Here is a 24,061-nt window from a genome sequence, read left to right as displayed (position 1 = left end):
TGTTCTTCAACTGCTCTTATTTTTATTAGGTTCACACTCTTTCTTTGCGTGTGTCATCAGAAAAAGTAACAAAAATTCTGATTTCACTGTGGAGGCTCAGATTGGATGTTTCAGGTGAAGATGTATAGAAATGACAAGGTAAACATTACTTGTCCGTGTCTTTGATGTCTGTGCATGTGAGAGGTACCAGCATGTACATCAAGCTTCTTGAGTGCAAATGGGATGGTGAAAAGCGCACTGTTTTCAACATTTATTTCTGATGTATGTGCCAGTGCACAGTCTTCATTTTTATCTCCACTCACCTGCATCCTGAACAGATGTGTAGATGTGTGTGGTGACAGGATTATTTTCCTCTGACAAGTTTTATATCATGAAGGAAGATCACCTTGACCTTGCCTGATGGATTGCCTCAGTGGAGTCCTACTTGTGGCTCAGCTTAGTTTTAAGCTAATATTTGTACAGCCTGACGTACAGCATCTGGCTGAGCAGGGTACACATTCCATCACCCACATACTGCATATGACTCTTTTAATGAGCCAACTTCTCTGAAGTGACTAGAACTACTGAAACTGCCACAGTCACCACTAAGCAGAATAAGTCTTGCAGAGAGCAAACGGTCTCCGGTCATGGGGGCCCTGCAGCTTTGTTTGCAGTAAAACTGAGCATTAACTTTTTTTCAGAGAAGGGTGGCAGGCAAGAAAGATGTGCACACTGGTTATATGTTACCTCATTGTGTGTTAAGCTAATGAATAAATAGAATTGAGTAACATTTGTCAATAAGTGAAACTTTTGCATGAGGAAATGAAATCAAGAAATTGCCATGAGTTAAACAACTGGAAAACCAGCATGAGATGTACATGATTATTTTTAGTGCTTTTACTTAATCTGTGTGCATTTTTTTAAAGTATATGTATCACTTGAAATCTCTTACAGAATCACAGAATGGTTTGGGTTAGAAAGGACCTGAAGATCATCCAGTTCCAACCCCCTTGCCATGTTCAGGGGCACCTCACACTAGACCAGGTTGCTCAAAGCAGCATCCAGCCTGCCAATGAAAACTGCCAGGGATGGGGCATCCAGAGCTTCTCCGGGCAACCTGTGCCAATGTCTCACCACCCTCATAGGGAAGAATTTCTTGCCAATGTCCAAACTAAATCTCCCTTCTGTCAGTTTAAAGCCATTACACCTTATCTTGTCCTTACATACCCTTGTAAAATCATTATTACAATCATTATTCAGTCTAATATTCTACTTCCCCTTCCCTTTTCCATGTTTCACTTTTTAAACTTAAAAGTACATTGATATCTTGATACAAGGGTCTGCAATTAAAAACTTACTTTAACTATTCCTGCATTTATTAAATATTGCCTTTTTCTCACATACGCACCTCTCATTGACTTACCCCAAACACCAGCCTTAATCTTCAAAGAAGCAACTGGTGGAAAATGTGCAGTAAAAAGCTCGTAAAGCATGTGCCACAGGACAAAGCAAGTATACCAGGCATTCCTGGTTTGACTGATTGAAAAAATTCCAAACCAAACCTGGAGAGCCAACAACATGTGAACTTACTGACCTTTGTGTTGTGATAGTTTCTGGAATTACTGAATAGCGGGGATAGGCTGAGGAGGAGAGTTTGGGGGTTGGCTTAGGCAGTGAGGTAAGGTTACATATAAGGTAGCTGCAGTGATTTGGGAACACTAACGGAGTACATTCACCGGTGCGAAGCTCAGCAAGTTTGGATCCTGGAATCATGAGTGGGTGCCCCTTCGCAGGGAACAGTTACCTGTGAGTCCCTCGTCCCTCTGTTTTGCTTCATAACATCAGTTTAAACAGTACAATGTTGATGTAAAATATGAAAACTCAGAGAGAAATTCATGGCTGTCAACAAATAGACAACTGTAGCTATTGCTAGAGGAAAAGAGATTGCACAAGGTTGTCCGAACACTTGTTATTTGATGAAGTAGATATAATGCTACCAGCTGTTAGCGTGACAAGAGGTATTTGAGGTGTACTGGTTTTTGCTGGCTTTAGTGGTTCAGTTTCTTGAAACAAAGCATTTGAATTGTAGATACATCTGTTAATAAAAAGGCAGGTATATTCATAGTTCTTTAATTAAATAGTTTACATATTTACTTAATTTTCTTCTTAGATTTAATTTAAACAAACTGTCTTTGAAAGATGAAAAAGATGACAAATCACAAGAAGGAATAAATAAAGCCAGCAAAGGTGGACTTGTATATGGAGAATACCTACAAGTAAGTTTTTCATGTTTACTGCCCTGGGCACTATTAAGACTTGAGCCAGGATGTGTGACTGATGCTTCTCCCACCAGTCAGACACTATGACAGGTCTACAAGTGCCCTTCATCTGCCTGTCTCTATCTGCAGTCACAGGCACAGGTGCCTTTCTCAACTGGGATGGGGCCAGAGGAATGGGTATGGCTTCTCAAACTGCAGGGAAGCTGGATATTTTTTGCCAGGGTGAAGGGAGTGGTGTAGGGAATTATTTACATTGGTGAACCTAAACTGTGAACCACAAAAGTCTTTCTTTGATCTGACAACTACCACTTGGCAATTTCTCCATGTCAGCAGGCTGTGCGCATCTTTCCTGAATTATTGCATGAAAGCCCAGAACATTTGGCTGGAAAAATTTTTGCAGAAATCAAGGGAGTAGGATGATGACTGGGACACACACACAAAAAAAAATCCCCAACCAACCAAAATAAAAAAAAACCCAAAACCCAACCAAACAACCAAATAAAAAAAATTGCCACAACTAGAAGTAATTAAGAAATAAGTAAAAATGAAATGCTGTAAGTAATAAAAGAATATGGAGTGGGTTTTTTTTTAGTGACAGTGCAAACTAAGTGGAATTACTCTGTGCTTGTGAACAGAAGATTGATTTGTTGACATATGATATGGAATCTTGCAGAGATTTCTTTTAAAACAACTATGATTAGATTGTAAACTTGGCTCAGTAAAAAAATCAGTAATGCCAGAAATGAAACAACTAGTAGAGCCTCAGATCAGAGCTCTTGTGCAGATTATTGCATGATTACACAGAATTTTAGTATAGGAACTCTGTTTTGACAGAACATGACAGCATAGATGGTAAGGTTTGGAAAACAAGATGGATATTTTGTTTTATCTTTTTTCATAATTAAATATATCCTTAAAATGATTTTTCAAACTTTATTACTTGATGTACCTAAATGTTCTGTTTTAGGCAAGATTTTTTAAAAAAGTAAAAGTGCCACCTGAGACCATTTAGTTAGACTTCTCATACCTCATAGCAGTTTTCCAGTATCTGAAGGGGGCCTACAAGGATGCTAGAGAAGGACTCTCCATCAGAGATTGTAGTGATAGGACAAGAGTTAATGGATCCAAACTTAGAGGAAGTTCAGGTTAGATACAAGGAAGAAGTTCTTTACTGTGAGGGTGGCGAGGCACTGGAACAGGTTTGCCCAAGGAAGTTGTGAATGCTCCATCCCTGGCAGCATTCAAGGCCAGGCTGGACAGAGTCTTGGGTGACATGGTTTAGTGTGAGGCATTCCTGCCCATGGCAGGGGGGTTGGAACTAGATGATCTTAAGGTCATTTCCAACCCTAACTATTCTATGATTCTATGAGTCTGATATATATTTGATATCCTTAAATATTAGCTCTACACAGTAGAATTGCCATTGCTAATAGCAGCATTGAGAGCTTTACAGAAAAGTCTCATCTTTCTTTATTTTTAAGCTGAACAAAATATTGAATGCTCAAGAACTTCAGAGTGAGAAGAAGGGAAAGCAAATCCATGATGAGCATCTTTTCATTGTAACACATCAAGGTAAGTGGTTGGAAGGATTTCATTGCTGGTGGTTGACCAACATGGAATACATGGTTTGTTTTCATTTGAGACACAATCAATACAATTGCTCTGTATTTATATTTGTATATGTCCCTGTATAATTTGTAAGGCTGCAATCAGCCCTATGCTTATGAAGCCATAAGTATAATCTTTAGATTGGGTAAACCACAATTTGGATGATTCCGTTTCTAGAGAAATTAAGGTAGCAAAAATCATTCACCATCTGAGTAATAGGCTTCTGTGGAGTTTATTGTAGGCAAATTTGTGTGTTGGCTTATATCTTCTGTGAAACTTCAGTTCTAACCATCTGGAGTCTGTTTAGAAGCCAGCACGCTGGTTAGGTGCTCCCTAACTGTTAATATCCATGTGTTTTGCAGGCACTCACTTAATGCTATTCTGTTAGTAACAGAAAACATGTAGACGACATAAAGATTGTAAGCAGCTCTGGAGTTCACTTTTATTGGATCAGATCTAGATTTTCTCTTTCCTTCTTTTGTAATGGACATCCTGTACATCAAATATCTAAAGTGTAAAAGACACTTTAGAAATTCTGTCGACATTTTCAAAGCTAGTTTGTTTCCTGTAATAGTTTAGGTAAAGGACAGCATACTGTAACAGGTAATACATTTATGTATCAGCATCTTTTTGTACATCAGCAGTGTAAATGTAGGCTATTCATTTCAAATCAAAGTGTATGAAGAAGAAGCAAAATAATGTTGAAGTTGCTGCTAATGATGCCTTTCTTTTTGCAGCTTATGAACTTTGGTTTAAGCAGATTCTGTGGGAAATGGACTCCGTGCGGGTTATCTTTCAAAATGGCCATGTAAGTTAAAGGCTAATATTAATTTTGGGAAAAGGCAGCCCTCTCTTTCTCTTGCCTCCTGCCTTTCAGTCTGAGATTTGGGTTTACTGAAGCAACATGTGCTCTTTTTAAAAACAGCATCACAGACACCCTAATGAAATTTAGCAGAGTGGCTCTTAGATCCTGATAGAACAGGTGTTTGATCAGCAAAACCTTATTTCCTCCTGGAGTCTGCCTTTTGCCCAGATCACTCTTCAAGACCAATTTCATTGGCCAGAATGCTGTTATACTCTCCTACTAGTACTGGATAACAGCAGAAACAGCTTGAGAATATTCTACCTCAGAAAAGGCATGCTCAGAGGCAAAACTGAAAACCAGAGGGCTTCCAGGTATTTTTATTCTGAAAAGTCATTTCTGCCTTTGTTCAGCTTTTTGATGTCTACGCACTATATCCTTCCATCCAATATATGCTATACAAAAGGAAAACTCTTTTCGGTAGTTGTATATTTTAATTCTATCAGAAAAGCAATAATAAACATTACAGCGTACAATTTTATGAGAATTTCTGAAAATTACAAATATAACAGGAATATTTTGAACATTTCTAAACATATTTCCAAAGCTACACACACCTCATAATAATAGATAACAAAGGAAAAGTCTTGCCTGGTATTACATCCACATAAAAAGGCTGACTGCATGTAATTTGAGAAATACCTTAAATAATATCATAAGCATGTGTATACGAAGAAAATTTGAAACTAGACATGACTGAAAGAAGGAGCATTTTTATCATAATGTCCAATGTAAGTGTTCTCTGTTGTCCTCCACGTTCATAATTTTGTTGGCTTTTTAGTTAAATGTTGTATCAAATTCTAACTGATAAAACTCAGTTCTTAAGCAGAATAATTTTTCATTATTTATTTGTTTTAAAAACAAAACTTTGTTTATAATCATAATTTGAAATGTCAATGCTAAGGTTAAGTACACAGCCAGGCGATTAAGGAAATGCTTATCATCTTTCATTTTTGTAGCTTGATATTTTCTGGTTGCATGCCCAGGGTATAGAGAGAAGTTTAATCCCATTGAAACTAATAGGAATTTTAGCAGACTCTCCTTCAGGCAAAGTGTTCAACCTAGCCAGAAGAGAGCTTCTGTGTTTTTCATTTAATATTTTATATTTCCCACCAGATGCAGTCATCTCTGTTTTCCTCTGCTTGCTAATGCACGTCTCTAATGAATATCTTTTTAGATGTGCTCTCCTGATGTACCTCTGAGATTATTCTGCTTCTCAACTTTAAAGTACTTTCCACATCTGCCTTACGATTTGTTCCTTCACAATAATAGAAATGGTTGTAGAAATGATGATAATAGAAAGCATGATTATATTTTATCATGTACAATTCAAATTGGATTTTAGTAATTGGAAATGATCATGATATAAATTATTTCAGTCTACAGTTTAATTTCTTGTGGTGGCTTTTATCAAAAAGGCAGAAAAGAAAAAAAAACAAACTATATGTTTGGCATAGTTGTAACATCAGTCTGAGAAAAACATTTCAATCTTTGAAAATTATAGTTTCAGGTTTCAGTTAAAAACAGGGCTCTCTATTCAAGATGAAATCCTGCTGCTATCGATTTCACATAGAAAAGACTTGGAAACTATAGTGCCGTACCACAGTGAAAAGACCTGAAATAAATAGGTAGGATATAAAGAGAATACCACTCTGTCTGATTATGATATTTATGTTTTCTACAGGTAAGAGATGAGAGGAACATGCTGAAGGTTATTACTAGAATAAATAGAATTTCAATGATTCTGAAATTACTTGTGGAACAGTTCTCAGTTTTGGAAACTATGACTGCATTGGACTTCTTCGATTTCAGGTAAATACTTAGTATTCCTCCATAGTAATCCATGAACTGATAATTCCCATCCTTAGAGCTCATGGTAAATTTTTAATGCTCCTTAGCTAAAAAGCACACAAAACTACAATTTTGCTTTTCTTGGAAGTATAAACCAGCTGTATCATCCAGCACACTACAGCAGGGGCAATCCATGGGCTAATGGTCTGTTTGATGCAGTCTTGCTTCTGCTTTTCAACCACATACTGTAATTTGATAAGCAAACATAAGATCAAATCAATGATCTGTTTCTGCCAGATCTTGTACTTGCAATGCAAAGTATGTTACAACCTAGCACAATGGGGTTTCAGATTACTTTTATTAATTGTTATTTCAGCATGGTCACACAATTTAACTCTGAAAGAATCCTGTTAGTGAAACAAAATGCAGTAAATGTTCTTCTGAACGTTAGTCTGTTGTGTACATAGCAATTATTCTGTATAACAAGCCTATTTAAAATGCATTCATTGGCACTTTAATGATGTGAAAATTTCTGTAGTAGTCATTTGCTGTGAAGCTACTTATTCTGTCTGGAAAAGAAATTATATTCACTAACATTTTCTCCTGTACATCACACATACAAAGCTGCCAATTTAAAACACAGTACAAACATAAGTGTGTCTATATATCTGTGTATGCATAAACAATATATATCTAGAAAATTAGAATATGTTATACATGCATTGTAGTTGCATTATAAAATAGGCTGGTTTTCACTTAATTGAAATCATATAAAAATGCTCAGATACCTATTCAGTATTCTTCAAATGTGAGGTATGCTTTTTTATTTTGTTGAGAACCAGAGAACACCATCATTTTTAAATAATATCCTGTCTTTTTATATCTTCTTTTCTTCTGTTCCCCAAGATACTACCTAAGCCCAGCCTCAGGTTTTCAGAGCCTGCAGTTCCGCTTGCTAGAGAACAAAATTGGTGTTCCCCAAAGTCTTAGAGTCCCCTATAACAGAAGGCATTATCGTGATAACTTCAAGGGACAGGATTATGAGCTACTGCTTCAATCAGAGCAAGAACCAACACTACTGCAACTTGTGGAGGTAACAACATCTGTCTTAGACCTTCCTTTTTTTTATCCCCATCTCCCAAGAATGTCCTTCATTGGTGCCAGTGACAATTTCTTCTTTCTTGAGAGAAGCAAGCATGCTGGCAATTTCCCAGTCAGTTTTTTGGATTCTCACTAAATTTTATATGAAAGAGAGTTAGTCGTTAGTAAACCAACTGATTTTTTCACAGCATTTCCTCTTGCCTGAAAAGTCTGATTCTTAAACTAGTAAATTGCTTTGTGGAAGTACGAGCTAAGAATATAAATGTACTGTTTCATTCACACCATAAACCCTTTTTAGAGAAAAGCTTTAAAAATATCTCCACTATTAGGAATGGCTATTAGAGAGGTTAGAACAAGAAAAGCAAAAATAAAAACTCAGAATGGAAATAAGAAAAGACATTTAACAAATGTTTCATTATCACTTGCCTTGTTTTAATGACATTGTCTCAGAGCTATCAATGACTCAGTAATTTCTCTCCTTGTCATTTTCATACACAAACTTACATAACTTTATAAAGAACAATGCAATATAAACCTCAATAAAAGCATCCAATCTTATTAGCCCCACCCTTTGACTAATGGCACCTAATCCAGAATACATAAGAAATTTCTCTAGCTTTCTTTTCATTTGTCAAGACTTCATGTTCTTGTATCTTTGAGATGAAAAGTGATCTCTAAAGAAAGTTTGACCTTACAGGTTCCTAATTTTTCCCCTCCGAATTTCATTCCCATTATTAAAAGAAATCAAAGAGAAAGCTTTGTTAATTGCCAAGTAAATTTCTGTCTTGTATCATCACATATTATGGTGGAAGTTAATGACAAGACTGCTTGATCAATATTCAGCTTGTCTGACATGATAAAAACTGGTTGTATAGATAGTTCTGCACCTTCCTTCTGAGATTTATTTTTACAATTATCCTATATATGGGGAATAAGGTTGTTATTTTGTATCTACGAGGGAGCTGGTTTTAAAGATAGTGAGACAGCTTTTGTCTTCCAACACGAGTCACTTCACCTGGAATCCATCAGTGTGTTTGCATGGCACCATTCTGTAGGTATAAATCATCTATGTGGATATGCTAACTGAAGCAATAAGCACATCAATGGGATATTAAACCAGAACAACTGCAGCAGTATGATTTATGCTGCTCCAACTTGTGATTGTAAGGTAATGTACTTGCATTATTAATGTTTGTGCACATTATTATTATTATTGTTGTTATTATTAAAGGCATGGCTGGAAAGAACTCCAGGACTCCATGCTGAAGGATTTGATTTCTGGGGACAATTTGAAGTGAATGTTTTAAAAGGTCTAGAAGAGGAATTTAACCTGTTGCAGGTATGCAGTATACTCTTGATCTAGCTGTAAGCAAAGGCAGCGGGCAAAATGACATCCTGACAAAATTTTGACTTTGTGCTCATTTGCTTCACTTAATCTGCAAGAAGTGCAAAAAATTGCATTTTTTTTTTTCCAGGAAATCTCAATGAGTTTGTAATTTGACATCTAAGACAGTTTAAAGTATGTGATACATGTATGATTTTGATTGCAAAAGGAAAAGGATACTATCAATAGAAGGATTGAAATTGATTTTGCTGAAACTACAACTTCACCTTTAGTTAGTACTTGCATTGACAGTTCAGGGTAAACATGAAGTTTGAGGCCCTGAGTTGTGAGTATGGAGTGTCACTATAAACAGTGCTGCTATGTGATTGTTTGAATTACACTAGCAAATTAGCAAAAGAAAATCCCCAAAATACTGTAAGACCTGTAGCTTTAAGTAGATTTTTAATGGTGAAAAAAAAAAAAAAAAAGCATAACATAAGAATTAATCAATTTTCTACAAATTTCTGTTATCTAAACCTTTTAATTTACAATTTTCTTACTCATAGCTGATCAAGGTTGTCTTCTTTTTGCCTCGAAGATTAAGTGGTTTTAAGGCCTCTAGACCCAAATAAAAGTGATAAGCTGCCAGTTTGAACATTCATTCATCTGAATTGTGCTGATGGATATTTAATAGTACGTTTTGTGGTAATTGTGTTTCTTAAAGGACAGTGACTCAGCGATTCATCTATCTTGTTTGAAAATACAGCTCTTACTTTTTTGATGTGAACTTACAGAGTATTTATGATGAAAACAGCAGTTATGTTATGGGTCATTCAAGCACTTAATTTTCCATATTGAATTCTAAAACCAGTTTTTGTTTTAAATACCAAAGGCCAAACCAGAATCAGAAGAAAAAGATGATGAATTATCTGAATTCCAAAAACAGAAAGATGTATTACTTTCGTTATTTGATGAAAAACGCCATGAACACCTGCTTAGTAAAGGTAGATTTCATTAATGTGCACTTTCAGGTTTTTTATACATGATCTATATAAACACATAACAGCATTAAATTTGCAGGAGAATCAGTAACAGACTAAGGATGCTCGTATTTTGCAGGAGAAAGACGACTGTCTTATAAAGCACTGAAGGGCGCCCTAATGATCTACTTCTACAGGTAAAGTTAGAAGACGTATCATTAATACTTACTGACAGGAGGGGAGGTGAAGGTTAAGGACAGCAGCACAGATTTACTTAGGTTGGAAAAGGCCTTGGAAAGTAAGCTTGTACAACCCTCCACAAAACCCAGCTTGAAGGTCAGTTTGGGCTGCTCAAGGCTGAGTCCAGTTGAGTTTTGAGTATCTTTTCAAGGATGTAGGTTGGCCTCTTTGGGCGGCTGGTTCTTGTCTGTCCAGCTGCTGCTCCTCAGACTGTAACTGGCAAATGTCTTGTTCAGACCATTCTACAAAGCATCCTAGGAAGAATTAGAGTAATTTTCCAAGTATGAGGGAAAAAGCAGATTCGGGCTGCTGTGGCAGAAGCATTCCTTAGAATATCTAGTGACATTTCAATACGAATTTAGGAAAAATGTGTATGTTTTGTCATTATTATACACTGGTGAAGAGCTACTTTGAAAAATACAGCGTATCGTAAGAGGTCCTGCTGTCTTCTCTTTCATTTTCCAAGGGAAGAGCCTCGTTTTCAGGTTCCCTTTCAGCTTCTTACTTCCCTTATGGATATCGATGTGCTCATGACCAAATGGAGATGTAAGTTCCACTGTCTGACTATGACACACCCTCTTTTAGATGAAAGTAAACTGCTGTTTTACCCTCTTTTAGACAAGTTATGCCCAGAGTTTTAGAACTGAACTGAGTTCATCCTTTAGGAATGACTAGGGTTTTTTTATACTTCATCCAAGAGGAAAGATGAACAGCTTCTTCTGTGATCATTAGATACATAGGTACAGCTGTCACTTCTATGACATATTCAATGAACAATTCTATTTAAGTGGCAGGTATATATTTTGTAAGTTCTCCCAAAATGTGACCATGTCATTTCATCATAGAATCATAGAATGGTTTGGGTTGGAAGAGATGTTAAAGGTCATCTAGTTCCAATCTCCCTACCATGATCAGGGACACCTTTCACTAGACCAGGTTGCTCAAAGCCCTATCCGAACTCATGCAGACCTCATATGCAAACATTCTTTTTGCTTCTTATCTATCTAGACATCCAGAAATGAATTAATTCTGTATTAACAGGGCATAATAATGTATAATAATTAGTGTATTCTTTCTATATTAACAATAATTTTATTTTAGCTGACTGAAGCGTGGCAGAATTAACTCCTGCATTGCTGAATATCTAGTAGTGTTATGTCTATGTAAAGATCTCTGTAGAATCTTTAATATTTCAGTGACGCACCTTGATGTGACCCTTTGGTTATATCTTAACAGTGAACATTCAGCCTGACTTTCTTTTATGTTACTTAGATAACCATGTCTGCATGGTGCACAGAATGATTGGCAGCAAGGCTGGCACTGGTGGCTCATCAGGCTACCAGTATTTGCGCTCAACAGTGAGGTAAGAATAATGTGATTCCCCCATCAGCTGCAAAAATGCAGTTCGGACATACTCTAATGCCAGGAGACAGATTTCAGGTAGCTCACTAGAGGATGGAGAACTGTCATTTCTCTTTTCGGACTCTAGCATTTCCTCCTGGTGGTTGTAATGTCGTTTTTCAGGTTGACATATATAAATTTCAAGCCTTTTGGGGCAAAAAGAACTCCTTTTTGCACATGCAAAGTGCTATGTACAATTCTCAGTCAAGGGATCTAGGCATTACTGTCACAGCAGCAATAACTAACCCTGCATTTTTCATTTTGTGTGCAACTATTGATGCATAACTTCCTTTCTTAGCATGACCTCTAACTGTACAACATAAGGTACTTTAGGATTTAATATAATCTGAAAGCTGAGAGTAACTAACACTCCCAAGCTGTGCAGGCAACAATCAGAAGTATGATTCCTTTTGCTGAAGCAGAAAAGGGACTTAGAAGGGATGTTCGGAGCCTGAGCACAGAACTCTCTGAATGGGTTGACTTTTTTACACAAATTAGAGGATTAAGCTAATTAGATCATTCAGTCCTTTTAGCTGCAACTATGTCCTGATAGTCCTGAACAGCATTATGTCAAAAAGCACAAGCATCTTTAGAACATCTTCTAATAGCACCTTCTTTGAGGTTTGATTTCAAAGAGAAATTGCATGTAGACTGTGACTGCTATGTCTGTCTGTGGGCAACAGTTCCCATCACAACCATTGTAACAGAGGGTGGAATGAAGTCAGATGGTTACATTGAATTTGAAGATTATAAGTTCACTGTCTTTTTCAGCAAGCTTTCTCTCTCTTTGTTGCTTTCAGGTTAACCTTCTTCCTAGGTACATTCTACTTTGTATCAACTATGACAGTGGAGGTCTGGAGATTATAGCCTACACACTGCATTTTTAGAAGAATGTGACTAATGCAACCATGTTTCCTTTTTAAGTCTGATCTGATATGCCTTATAAGCAGTTAGGGTTGTATTTCTACTCTGGAATACTGAAGAGGAAGAGAAGTGCAGAAATCTCATTAAATAATAGAGATGGAATGATTCCTGACAATTTTGATATTATGACCTTCCTTGCTAATACCACAGCATTAATTGTTCCTATTATCTTTTTCAGTGACAGATACAAGGTGTTTGTGGATTTGTTCAATCTTTCAACATTTCTAGTGCCAAGACACTGGATACCAAAGATGAACCCAAACATTCATAAATTCCTTTATACTGCAGAATACTGCGACAGCTCCTATTTTAGCAGTGATGACTCTGACTAGCCTGCCTCTTCAAACTGGTTGCTGTAAAGAACTTCAGGGCCTTCATCTCCAGTGGTGCTGTCCCTCAAATGTAACAGCTACTCTCACGGAGTGTGAGTGTGTAAATATGTATTTATGTATGACAGCTATGTGAATAGTATGATTGGCTTGTGGAAAAATCTTAATTTTTGTACAAAAAATAACCCATATTGAGTTAACCCATATTAAGACTAAAAAGATACCCCAATTCAACTCAATGACCAACTTACTTCTTCATTGGCTTCTTAAAACCTATGGCTGGATGTTTTTAAAACCTACAGCAAATTATACAGAATTACGACGATCATGTCTTATTTGTACATATTTTTTGTATTTGTTTGCCTAATGGTTGTTATTAATTTACTTCTAGTAAATTAATGATTAGTCTCATCACCTTCAGAAAAGTATTCGTTTCTGAGCTCTTGTGGAATTTCAAAAGGAATTTTGTGTTAAGAGTTTCAAAAGCTAGATTTAAGAAAATAATTCCTGAATCCATAGAAACCCAAGCGTCTTGACGTTTTACATACATCACGAATCACTTTCCTACCTGTTACAAGTGAATGTAGAAACACTGGTAAGATTAGCAGATACTTATTTTGCATTTCAAATAAAGTGGTATTAAAGCTCACCTTCTGTTAATGCTTCTTCTAAAGCAAAAGTAAAGTTCAAAAACCAGTATGATAGCCATTTAAAGTGGGGTTTATTCAAATATCACTGAAGGAAGGATAAAATTGATACATAATAAAATCAAGACAAATTGGCAATAGAATATTGATAAAGCTGTGTAGTCTTCGTGTTGGGTGGAGGCTCCTCTTCTTAATCACTTCCCTTGGAAATACACGTACACTTTAGCCTAACTTCTGCTGAGTTGCTCTGTGCCTTAGGTACTTATACACCTCACAAACACTAGTGGAATAATCTGTGTCTGATACTGCTATAACAGCATTACTCTTATCAATGCCAACTGGGAACTTTGGCTATTGTTTTCCAGTTATGGAAGTAAGTGTACTATTTGTGGGGGTTGGTCTCTTTTATCAGGCAACAACTGATAGAACGAGAGGACACAGTCTCAAACTGCGCCAAGGAAGGTACAGGTTGGATATTAGGAAGAAATTTTTCACAGAAAGAATAATAAAATATTGGAACGGTCTGCCTAGGGTGGTGGTGGAGTCTCCATCCCTGGATGTGTTTAAAAAGAGACTGGATGTGATACTTGGTGATATGGTTTAGTCGAGGTATAAGGCATGGGTTGGACTCGATGATCTTGAAGGTCCCTTCCAACCTGGTAATTCTGATTCTGATTTGTTGTTTGTAAACTGGTAAAATATTAACACTTAGAAGTAGATTACTAAAATGGCAATACTTACAATAGAAAATTATGAATGCTCATTGCATTTGTCGTAAGGTTATAAATACACTGATCTAGTAACATGGTACAGTAATTGAATGCAAAAACTACAGAATTGCTTCAGTATTTTTCACAGTGGTGCTTCATAAAATATACAGATTCCAGATGAAAGGTTCAGAGCATTTTAAACTTACCCACCAAGTCTCATCTATGAATTCAATTAATCAATGCAGAGAAATCTAAACTCCACTCTATTTGGAGTATCCTGTAATTACTGACTTTCTAAAGGTGTATTAACAAACTCCACCCTCAGAATTTTTTCTACAAGAAGCAAATTTTTTAATTTGTACTTTGCAGCTGGCTTCACTGTAACTCATGATGTAGAGAAGAAAAAAGGCATGACACTGATACAGCTCTTGAAGCACAGAAAGGCTGATTTGCAAACACATAACAACCTGCCAGGACATAGGATGTTAAACCACTAGAACTGCCTCTCTTTGTCTAAATACACTTACTTATTACTTTTCTATCCACTTAACAAATGAATGCAGAAGACTGATATTCTAGGCACTTTCCAAAACACATTCCCTGCTCTGAATAGCATTGAAGTTTGACTCAATAAAGGTCTGAAGACTGAAGATGGACTGCAGCACTTCAGAGACGCTGGATGCTCAGGCAACAAGGCTGAGTATCTGTTATTCTCCTGTATTCTTCCAACTTCACAGAAAGGAGTAAGATTTCACAGAAAGGAGGAAGATTTCACAGAAAGGAGGAAGATTTCACAGAAAGGAGGAAGATTTCACAGAAAGGAGGAAGATTTCACAGAAAGGAGGAAGATTTCACAGAAAGGAGGAAGATTTCACAGAAAGGAGGAAGATTTCACAGAAAGGAGGAAGATTTCACAGAAAGGAGGAAGATGAAATGTATGTGTCTGTCAGAGGTGCTAGAAAAGCCAAGTATCAAACAGAATATATTCTTCCAACTGCCTTTCTTCCCTGCACAATAAAAGTAGACCTGATCACGGTAGTTCTTATATTCAAAGCATTTCAATTATACCTTGTCATAATATTGACTAAATATTGACTAAATTCCTCACCATTCATCATCACTTCTCTCCCTGTAAGATTTTTTATGGAGTAGTATTCAACACCTGGATAGAGATCACACTCGCAGTTTCAGTCCATCAGTGTAATTTCTTTTTGTATACTCTGCAGATGATTCCAAGTTTTCTTATTCCATGAGAGATTCGACATACATGACATTCCAAATAAAAACATTTTTAAAAACTCCAGCCAACCCATTCCTGTATTGCTTAAAAGCAGGAGTTGCCCTTACAGCGATTTCTTATTTTAGAAACTGTTGTTTTGAAGTAAATCTTCATGTACAGTGTGTGTCCAAATGATACGTGGGGTCTTTTGCCAGTAAGTGTCAAACAAATACTGCTGAAACTGTATCTGCTATACCTACAAATGAAACAAAATATTATTTTTTAATAAATACTGAAAGTGGAGACTTGCCAGAAAGAAGTTACCAGAATTCATATTCATATAATGCCCTCTCTCTGCACCAGAACAGCAGATGAACTGCTGAGGGGCAAGAGAAGGCAGGAAACCAGCTGCAACCTTTATATTTCTTCCTTGCCTGACACTGTTTATAGTTGTGATCTACTTTCATCCCTCCTCTGCTTTCACAGTCAAAACTTTAGATCCTTTCTAAGGATTCAACATTGGTCCGATTTGGGTGTCGATAAGCAACCTAAACTTTGATATCCTCTTCCCTTTTAATCATATGCATTAGCAATGTATAGACAATATAAAGCTGTGCAGCTTTGAAAGCTCACCAAGAGAATAGAGATCACAAATTCCATTACTAGACACACTTTTGAACACTCAGATCCATACAAACAGAACCAGGCTTTTCTTTATGCTCAGTTCTTTTTGTATTGCTGTACTCCTTCCAAGTACTAAAAGCAAAGTCTAACTACAGCCTGTGAAAGGTAGCAAAGGTTGACAGCCCTTGTACCCTCAAAAGTTGTGTCAGAGCACCTCTAAATCAGAAGACAATATCTGTGGGGGGAAGAGAGCAACTACTGGCTTTTGCTGGATTGTTCTTGTGTGAGAAACTACCGAAAACACGAAAGATCCTGCTTTTTGAGAGAACAGAATTTGAAAACAACACATCTGTTCTTCTTGACCAGCCCTACAATTCACTTGTTTTAATTACCACTACTTCTAAGTTTCTCTTTCCAAATAGTTTGTTTATACAAGAACAAAGGTTTCAGCAACATAGAAAAGCTCTGATGGGATACACTGTCCTGATCTTTACTGGGTGCAGGCAAACTGAAGATCATCTGTTCTTATTTGCAGGTAATTTGCATCCTCTTAACACCTTTTACAATGACTGAGAACTACTGTGAAACATACATGGAAGTGAAAGCCAATGGAAGACCTCCAGCCCTTAGATAACAGAAATAAAAAAAAAAAATCAATGGATACACAACACTTACTAATAGTCCAATCCTAACAATTTGGCTCAACAGTCTTTGCTGGTAAACAGGAGCTCCATCTGCCTTACCTTCAGCACTTACTCAGCAATTCAGAAGAAACTGGATATTTAACATGATAAAACCCCCCTCAAGCACCAGGAAATACCACATGCAAACAGTAAGAGCTAGGAGATGGAAGTAGCACTGAGAGCATGTTACCTCTATCTTAACAAGAAAAGCCACAAGCAGGGTACACAACTCCCAATTACTGGCAGATCCACTTTTCATACTTGTTTGCTAAGCTGAGCCCAGAGACAATTCCACCCACCAGGCAAGGGAAGCAGCTGATTTATCTACACTGAGTGTAGATAGAACAATGACACGTAACTGTACACTTTGCCTTGTAATGTATACATTATGTAATGTATTCATTGTAACGTATACATTACTTCTACATGGTAAGGCCTTATATAGCATTACCCTTCCATGGTGTTTTTCAATCATTCAGGTAGATGGTTTGGTTGAACTAGCAACTGCTTCATTTATTTTTCCATCTGAATTCATCTAACCTTTTCTAAAACGTAGTAATGACTTGCATTTGCTCTCCGAGGATCCCATTATATTGCTTTACTTACATAGAAAAAAACATATCCCAGCAGGTGGCCTTTACCACTAATTATTTTTTGTCAGACTTACCACAGACATTGCTGCCTATCTTAACACGAACATAGCCGTCTATTCCCCATGTGGGTCCCCAAGAGTTCTGTACAATCCAGTAAGGGATACTACCTGGAAGAGACATTTTTATAAACAAGAAACAACATGAGATTTGGGAAGCATAAAAAACTTCTAACATTCTACAGAGTTAATTACCATTTTAATATCTTGTGGTTTCTGATGGTTTCATGATACAGTACAGTAAAACCTAATGCAGTTCACATGGACGACAGAGCTAATATGCCAGTGTTGAACAGACTGGTTATATCCTCTGCTGGCGTAAAGACGCATACAAGTGTTTTATTGACTTTACAAGGACATGAAATCCCACAGAACTAATGGAGCACAGACAGGAAGTTTTTCTCCTGGGATCAGGCTGCACAGAACTGGTGTGACACCAAGCGAAACAGCTCCCAGCAGAACACCCAGTTCTGGATTTTAATCACTTACCCTGCAGCAGGCAAGTTGCAAATAAGAGAAAAACACAAAACCTACTGAGTTAAAGTTCAGTTGATGGCAACGCACCTGTTCTGTCAAAACCAGTGATAAGAACAGCATGATTTGCTCTTCCACTGGAGCAGTGATATTGTATGATCCCACCAAGATAATCCTGCCAGCTAACCGCATCTACTGTTACTGCCAAAGGGCCCCAGTTCACAAGCATCCTCATCATTTCTTCTTCTTGATCACTGTGAAAGAAGTGATAATGCCAAGTTACTTACATTAGCACACTAAAGCAATCTGAGAGGTGGTAATCTACTTGTTAAGTATGATTTAAAAGTCAAAAAATTAAATTGTTTCCTGTGAGTTCTACACACTGCATAACAAATCAGTTATTATGTATTTCATAGAATACAATAATACAAATATAGGGCACACTGACTATGGGAAAGGTGCAGATCCAAGGACATAATGCTATTAAATAGCAGCAGGTTCCTGGGTCAAGTCGGTGGGCACTATGTAACTTTCATCTATCACTCTTCTCAATTAAACCCTGCTTGGGACAAAATGTTTACCTATATTATTATTTTCCATTAGTTTTTCAAACATACAGAAGTACCTCTTCTATCACACATAATAATAGACTCAAATATGTATCTCAAACACATCAAAACACAGGACATTACTACTAACAGACATTCTCATGCAGTTTTACTTATGTAATGTACTGGAACAGGAAATCTTTATCACTGGGTGATATGTGCAATAACTAAATTTGGCAAATACAGACTGGCAAAGCTATAATAAATTTTACTTACTCATACGTGGCAGCAATTCAATTCCTAGTCAAAACTGAATTTCTTGTCTTTAAATTCAATACGCAGCTGTATTGTACTGATAAAGATTACAAACAAACTTTCTTAATACAGAAACCTAAAAAGCTACCAGTTGTCTTTACAAAATTCAGCTGACAACACAGTTTGTAAAGTCATGGACTGGAGAAGGATGCGGGTGGGTATGCAAATGGATGAATACTGAAGTAACTGAGTATTTCCTAATTTTTTTTCAACAAATTCCAACTACTACTGCTAGGATTTACTGTTCCTGATACTCAAGCACTGTTAACATTCACTTACCATATATTAAAAATTGAAACTAACTCAAAGTTCCAGTTTAAACACAGCCAATTTGAAAGACCTAATTTCAAGACACAGACATAGCTTTATAATTTGAGCAGGCCTAGTGATGGCAAAGTTGAGTGGATTCATCGCACAAGCCTTAACTCTCAAAAATGTTATGTATTAATTCTTATCCACTACACAGCTACAGAACTGATGCAATCGACCTCATAACCTTTGGCTGGTCAATGCACTATTGGCTCTCGCTTACTCCACAGTTACTGAATGCAGAACGGAAAGTACAGCAAATAAGAAGAATCAATAGTAGCTACCTGAAGTCATATGCAGCAAATCCTGCTATTGAAACTCCAAAATCTGAGTGACCAAAATAATGGCAGAGTCCTGTCTGAGCTTTAAAAGTGTATTCTGAATCTCTCACGAGTTTTACTTTTGTCTGCAAAAAGAAAAATGAATATATAGACCATAAAATTCCAATCTAGTTTCTGTTCTGCTTGAACAAAGTCTCTTTTGGTTCCAGATTAAAGAAATATGCAAGAATATATACGCACATGTATGCACACGCATATATACATACATATACATGCACACATTAAAAAAAATCAGTTGAGCTGTAAGCTCCACCTTCCCCCTCACTTTTTCCCACTGAAAGAATGTTAATATGGAAGCTAAGGAAGGGTTTGAGATTTATAAGGAGTTTCAAACCTGGTTCAGCCAGTTCAAAGCACTAACAGTGGATCCCCCGCTGCAGCCGTAATTATTGTATGAACAGTCAATAACCTGCTGTACGCTGAGTTCTTCCAGATTATTTCCTTTAATTGCATAGGCAGACTCGATACCACCCACCACGCTGAAAGCCCAGCAGCCTCCACACTGGTATAAACAGAAGGGAAACAGGAAAGAAAGAAAAGGTTAGTGTTTTTTAAAAGAATGCATTCAAGGAGACAGTCTACAACTTTCTGCAGTCTGAAGAACATTATAGAAATATATTATAGTTTAAGAAGCAATAAACTGAAATTAAACAGAACAGAAAAATTCCTTAGACAGTAACAGAATCTAAACTACAGTTGTAGGCTGTGGCATTTAAAACAGAAAGCAGAATTTATTCCTAGCCAAGGTCAGGTTACACCGTGTGAAGCACAGAAAGAACAGACACTGGGGTTGTAACAGCTTGTTTGTTTCTTACCAGTGACCATAACCACACTGGGATAAACTGTAATCATGTAGGGTCTGGTTATTTTCCTATCATCCCCTAAGGTGTTCAATGGTAAAGATATGGGTATTGACTAGTTGATGGCATTCATTCATGAAAGAAAACAACAGAAGAGGATCTATCCTCATATCCAGGTGAAACGGAGGAACGGGGTCAGGTGCTGAACTTACCTCAGTCTCTTCAGAAAAATACAAAAAACCATGTTGCAAATACTTGCAGATTTAGTTAAACAGATTTAAAAAAATGTTTTACAGTTTATAATTGCGCAATTTAAAAAATGCACAACTTTTACACCTCTTTTAAATCTAATCCCACTTTGCATAAAATGCTACATGACTTTGTATATGTTCAACCAGCCAGCGCTCCAAGGAGTCTTAAGGCAGTGCTGGTCTCTTCCAAAGTCTTCACTGTGCTCTATCACGTACCTGCTGGAGCTGTCTCTGAACAGTGCTCGAGAACCACGAAAAGAAAACACCAGGACTTACTGTTTGCTGATTTCTCACTTCTGCAATGACTTTCTTGTCCCTCCAGTCAAACTTCTTTGGCAAAGGCTTTTCCTTTCCCTTTGGCACTTTTATGTATCTGGGAAGTTTGTGAGGTATGCTTCTTAAGTAAATAGCTAAACACAGAATACAAACATCTATCAATTTACTAACAAAAAAAGACCCCAAACAAACCACAAATAATGTTTTACTACAAGCAAAGAAGTAACTTTGATCTGTAGCTACAATTGTGAGACTATATCCTATTTCAAATCCATAGAAAATTCATAGATTTTAGAATACTCATTTAATTGCAGAATAAATGTAAATAATCCTTTAGTTCTGGAAAGAACAGAAATATTTCATGAGGGAATGTGGGTAGAATGCGTGAAGATTTACTGAAGCGGATGAATAATCATTCCATAAACCAAGTTTTGTTTGAAAATTTTCACAACACTTATTGGGAAAATATTACTTTATTTTAGCCAGGTAGAAGGCGAAAAATAAGAGGAGAATAATGTAAAGATTCTGAAACACATGTAGATTGCTAGTTTTTAACTTAAAAAAAAAAAAAAATCCTTAATTATGAAAGATTAAAAAAGGTGTGAAACCCCCTGATGAATAGAACATATAGCAGCTGACATGAACAGCAAGAAGGGGAGATTAGGTTATGTATGAAACAAATTTTCTTAGTAAAAAAACCCCTTAAAAATAATCAATAATCAAATGTGTCATTGTTCCTGAAAGTCACAGCTATCATTGTAGAGCCTTGGACTTCCAAGCATTGTCTGGATTATAGTCAATTTTGTTTCGGGGTAGGAAATAGGAACTTAAGAACCTTGTGTATGTTCCAATTTTAAAACTGCTGCAATCAAAGAAGGCTTTAAGGCCCAGTGGGAAGAAGGGACAGTCTATAGACTAAATCATATTCAGGCTCTGGGCAATTCAACCTTGCAAAACTAGTGAAACATGAAGAGGATCACTGTATCCTTCAGAAGTACTTACAGTTTGGTATCAGACATTGTAAACTAGCTGACTACCAGCACTGGAAGAATCTGTAAATATGAAAGACACAAGGTTCTGGGAAAAAATAAGAAAAATAACAGAAAAGGCATTAGCAGCAATCAGGAAATGTACCTTTGAACTCTTCAGGAAACAGGTGAGAAAACTGGTTTATTCCATAGAAAGCGGTCGTATTATCTTTTGATGACGAGTTCAGTAAGCTAATTCTTTTAGCGCTTTCCTGAAGGAAAACAAAAAAAATGTCTTGTGGGCATTATTAAGATAGCAGTAGTGATAGAACCATAAGAGCAGGAAAAAAACCAGGTTAGCAACAGTAAACATGAACTCAGATAACAAGGCAGCTCTTCACCTCAGGTTCACCTCAGATTCATTGTGGATTCCCAGCAAAAAACATGACAGCCATTAGACTAATTTGAACTCCAAGAGAAATAGCAGAAAAGCCTTTTTAAGTGCACAGCGGGTAAAAATTTGACAGAAGACAGACAAAACAGACAAGCTGAGAACAAATTTTGTCAAAGCCATCTGATGCCCTTTGACAGCAAAACAAACGCTGTGCTTCAGAGATACGTAAAAATGTCTTCAGATAAGAGTTAACCCGGGTTTGCTTTATGTCCTTATGAAAGAAAGGAACAGTATAATGGCCTAAAAACCTAACCTTTAAATTACCAGGAATCCTAGATCTCCGAAAAACATGGTTTTGATCTAAAAAAGACAACCAGACAGCCCCGCCACCTCCTCGGTGCGAGCCTGACACCTGGCGTCAGAACCGGGGAAGGGGAGAAAAGCGGCAGAATCCCAGCGCCTGCAGTTCGGCGGGAAGCCGAGAAAAACGGAACAGCAAAGGACACCGGAGCGGGTGCCGGTACCCCGGGCTGAGCGCTCCAGCCGTGCCACCTTCCTCCACGTCCCACTCTCTGGTTAAAGCGGCACCTCGGCACCCCTCCCTCTCCGGCGGAGCTCGCAGCCAGCGGGCCCGCCGCGCGGCGTGGATCGCCAGTGTAAGTGCGGGCACGGACACCTACCCGGAGGGCCGCCGCCGCCACTTCTTCCTCCCGGCCGCCTCCGTCCCACGGCGGACGGCCCTGAGCACCGCCGCCCTGCTCCCCCAGCCAGCTGCCCACAGGGCCCAGGGGAGCGGCGCTGCCCACCCGCAGCAGGCAGCAGAGAATCGCCAGCGCCCGCACCCTCATCGACCGGCCGGGCTGAGCGACAGGTCGCGCCATGCTCCTCCGGCCAGCGACGCCAGCTCCCTACCGAGTCCCTCTCTGCGCGACCTCCTCCGGCCGCCATATCATGGCGGGGTGGGGCTTGGGGGGTCGCACCTCCACCCCACAGAGCTTGTGGGCCGGGCTGTTTTGGGGGGGAAATGAGCTGAAACTTTTCTTTCCGGACCCGGAGGCAGCGCTCACTCCTTCCTACAGCAGGCCTAGGGCACAAGCAGCCCGCGGGGCTGCGGCTGTCGCGGGGCGGATCAAGGCGGGGCCCTCAAGCCTCGTCAATGATCGCCGCTCTCAAGCGCTGAGTGCGCGCCCCTTACCGTAGCCTGGTATCCTGCTTCTGCCGGCGGTTTTGCTGTGCTTTGGGGTATTGGGCAACACCGGGAAAAACCCCGAGTTTCAGGCGGTGCTTTACGTGTGAGAGATGGCAGTCTCACCGGGCTGCAAACGAGGGAAGAAGAGGTGCTGACCGTTCAGTTAGCTACTAAGGGAAAACTTAATGTTAGACCTTTGCTGAAAGGAAAGGTAGTTGGTACCTGCAGACTTGGCTGCCAGTAGGGAAGTGAAGGTGTAGTCGCTCCTTTGGAGCAGTAGAAGTGCAGCTTGTAGGCTTTAGCAAAGGAGGGCATTGATGGGGAGAGATCTACCCTGTGCTTCACTGGCAGTGTCCCCAGCCTCTGATGTCCAGTTAGGTTGTGCCAGAAGAAAATGCTCGAGAGAAAGCTCTGCGCATGCTTACTGTGGCTCACAGGTTTCCTTAGAAACTAGTCAAGTACTGATACTCCATCAAGCAGGTTAGTGTTTGATGTTTAAAACTTTGTTAAGCTGGTATAAGTTAACACAGTTCCTCTTGTAAATTTCCATCAATAGGTATTTTTATAGAATCATAGAATGGTTTGGGCTGGAATGGACATTAAAGATTATCTAGTTCCAACCCCTCTGTCATGGGCAGGGACACCTTTCACTAGACCAGGTTGCTCAAAGCCCCATCCAAAGTGGCCTTGAACACTTCCAGGTATGGGGCATCCAATGTTATGCAGTGTTTGTATGCAGAATATTTGTATGTTTAACGCTATTCTATGTTTTAGTTGTCCCTATTGCTTTTCCCCCCACCGTTTTGGTACCACAGTGCAGTGGTGCCAGTTGCAAACCTTGCAGTG

At 38.3% G+C, this 24,061-nt stretch overlaps 2 protein-coding genes across 2 annotated transcripts; one reads left to right on the top strand and one right to left on the bottom strand.

Annotated features, from left to right (window-relative positions):
- Positions 1-1,750: 1,750 nt before the first annotated feature.
- On the top strand, positions 1,751-12,821 carry TDO2 (tryptophan 2,3-dioxygenase; the record flags this gene model as incomplete). Its single annotated transcript, XM_080626400.1, has 12 exons — positions 1,751-1,785; positions 2,150-2,255; positions 3,740-3,830; positions 4,604-4,674; positions 6,413-6,540; positions 7,426-7,612; positions 8,852-8,959; positions 9,837-9,948; positions 10,064-10,121; positions 10,631-10,710; positions 11,437-11,527; positions 12,668-12,821. The coding sequence occupies 12 exons, from the start codon at positions 1,751-1,753 to the stop codon at positions 12,819-12,821; spliced, it is 1,221 nt and encodes a 406-aa protein (XP_080482526.1).
- A 2,560-nt stretch (positions 12,822-15,381) lies between these two features.
- On the bottom strand, positions 15,382-22,979 carry CTSO (cathepsin O; the record flags this gene model as incomplete). The annotated part of the gene is given in 9 exon segments (XM_080633652.1): positions 15,382-15,650; positions 17,369-17,461; positions 17,915-18,078; positions 19,281-19,402; positions 19,672-19,839; positions 20,665-20,798; positions 21,799-21,904; positions 22,707-22,934; positions 22,938-22,979. Coding segments are annotated over 9 exon segments (1,092 nt in total). The 3' UTR covers positions 15,382-15,615.
- Positions 22,980-24,061: the final 1,082 nt, after the last annotated feature.

Source organism: Psittacula echo (genome assembly GCF_963264785.1).
Source record: "Psittacula echo genome assembly, chromosome: 1".
Taxonomy (NCBI): Eukaryota; Metazoa; Chordata; class Aves; order Psittaciformes; family Psittacidae; genus Psittacula; species Psittacula echo.
This window is presented reverse-complemented; position numbering and strand designations above follow the sequence as displayed.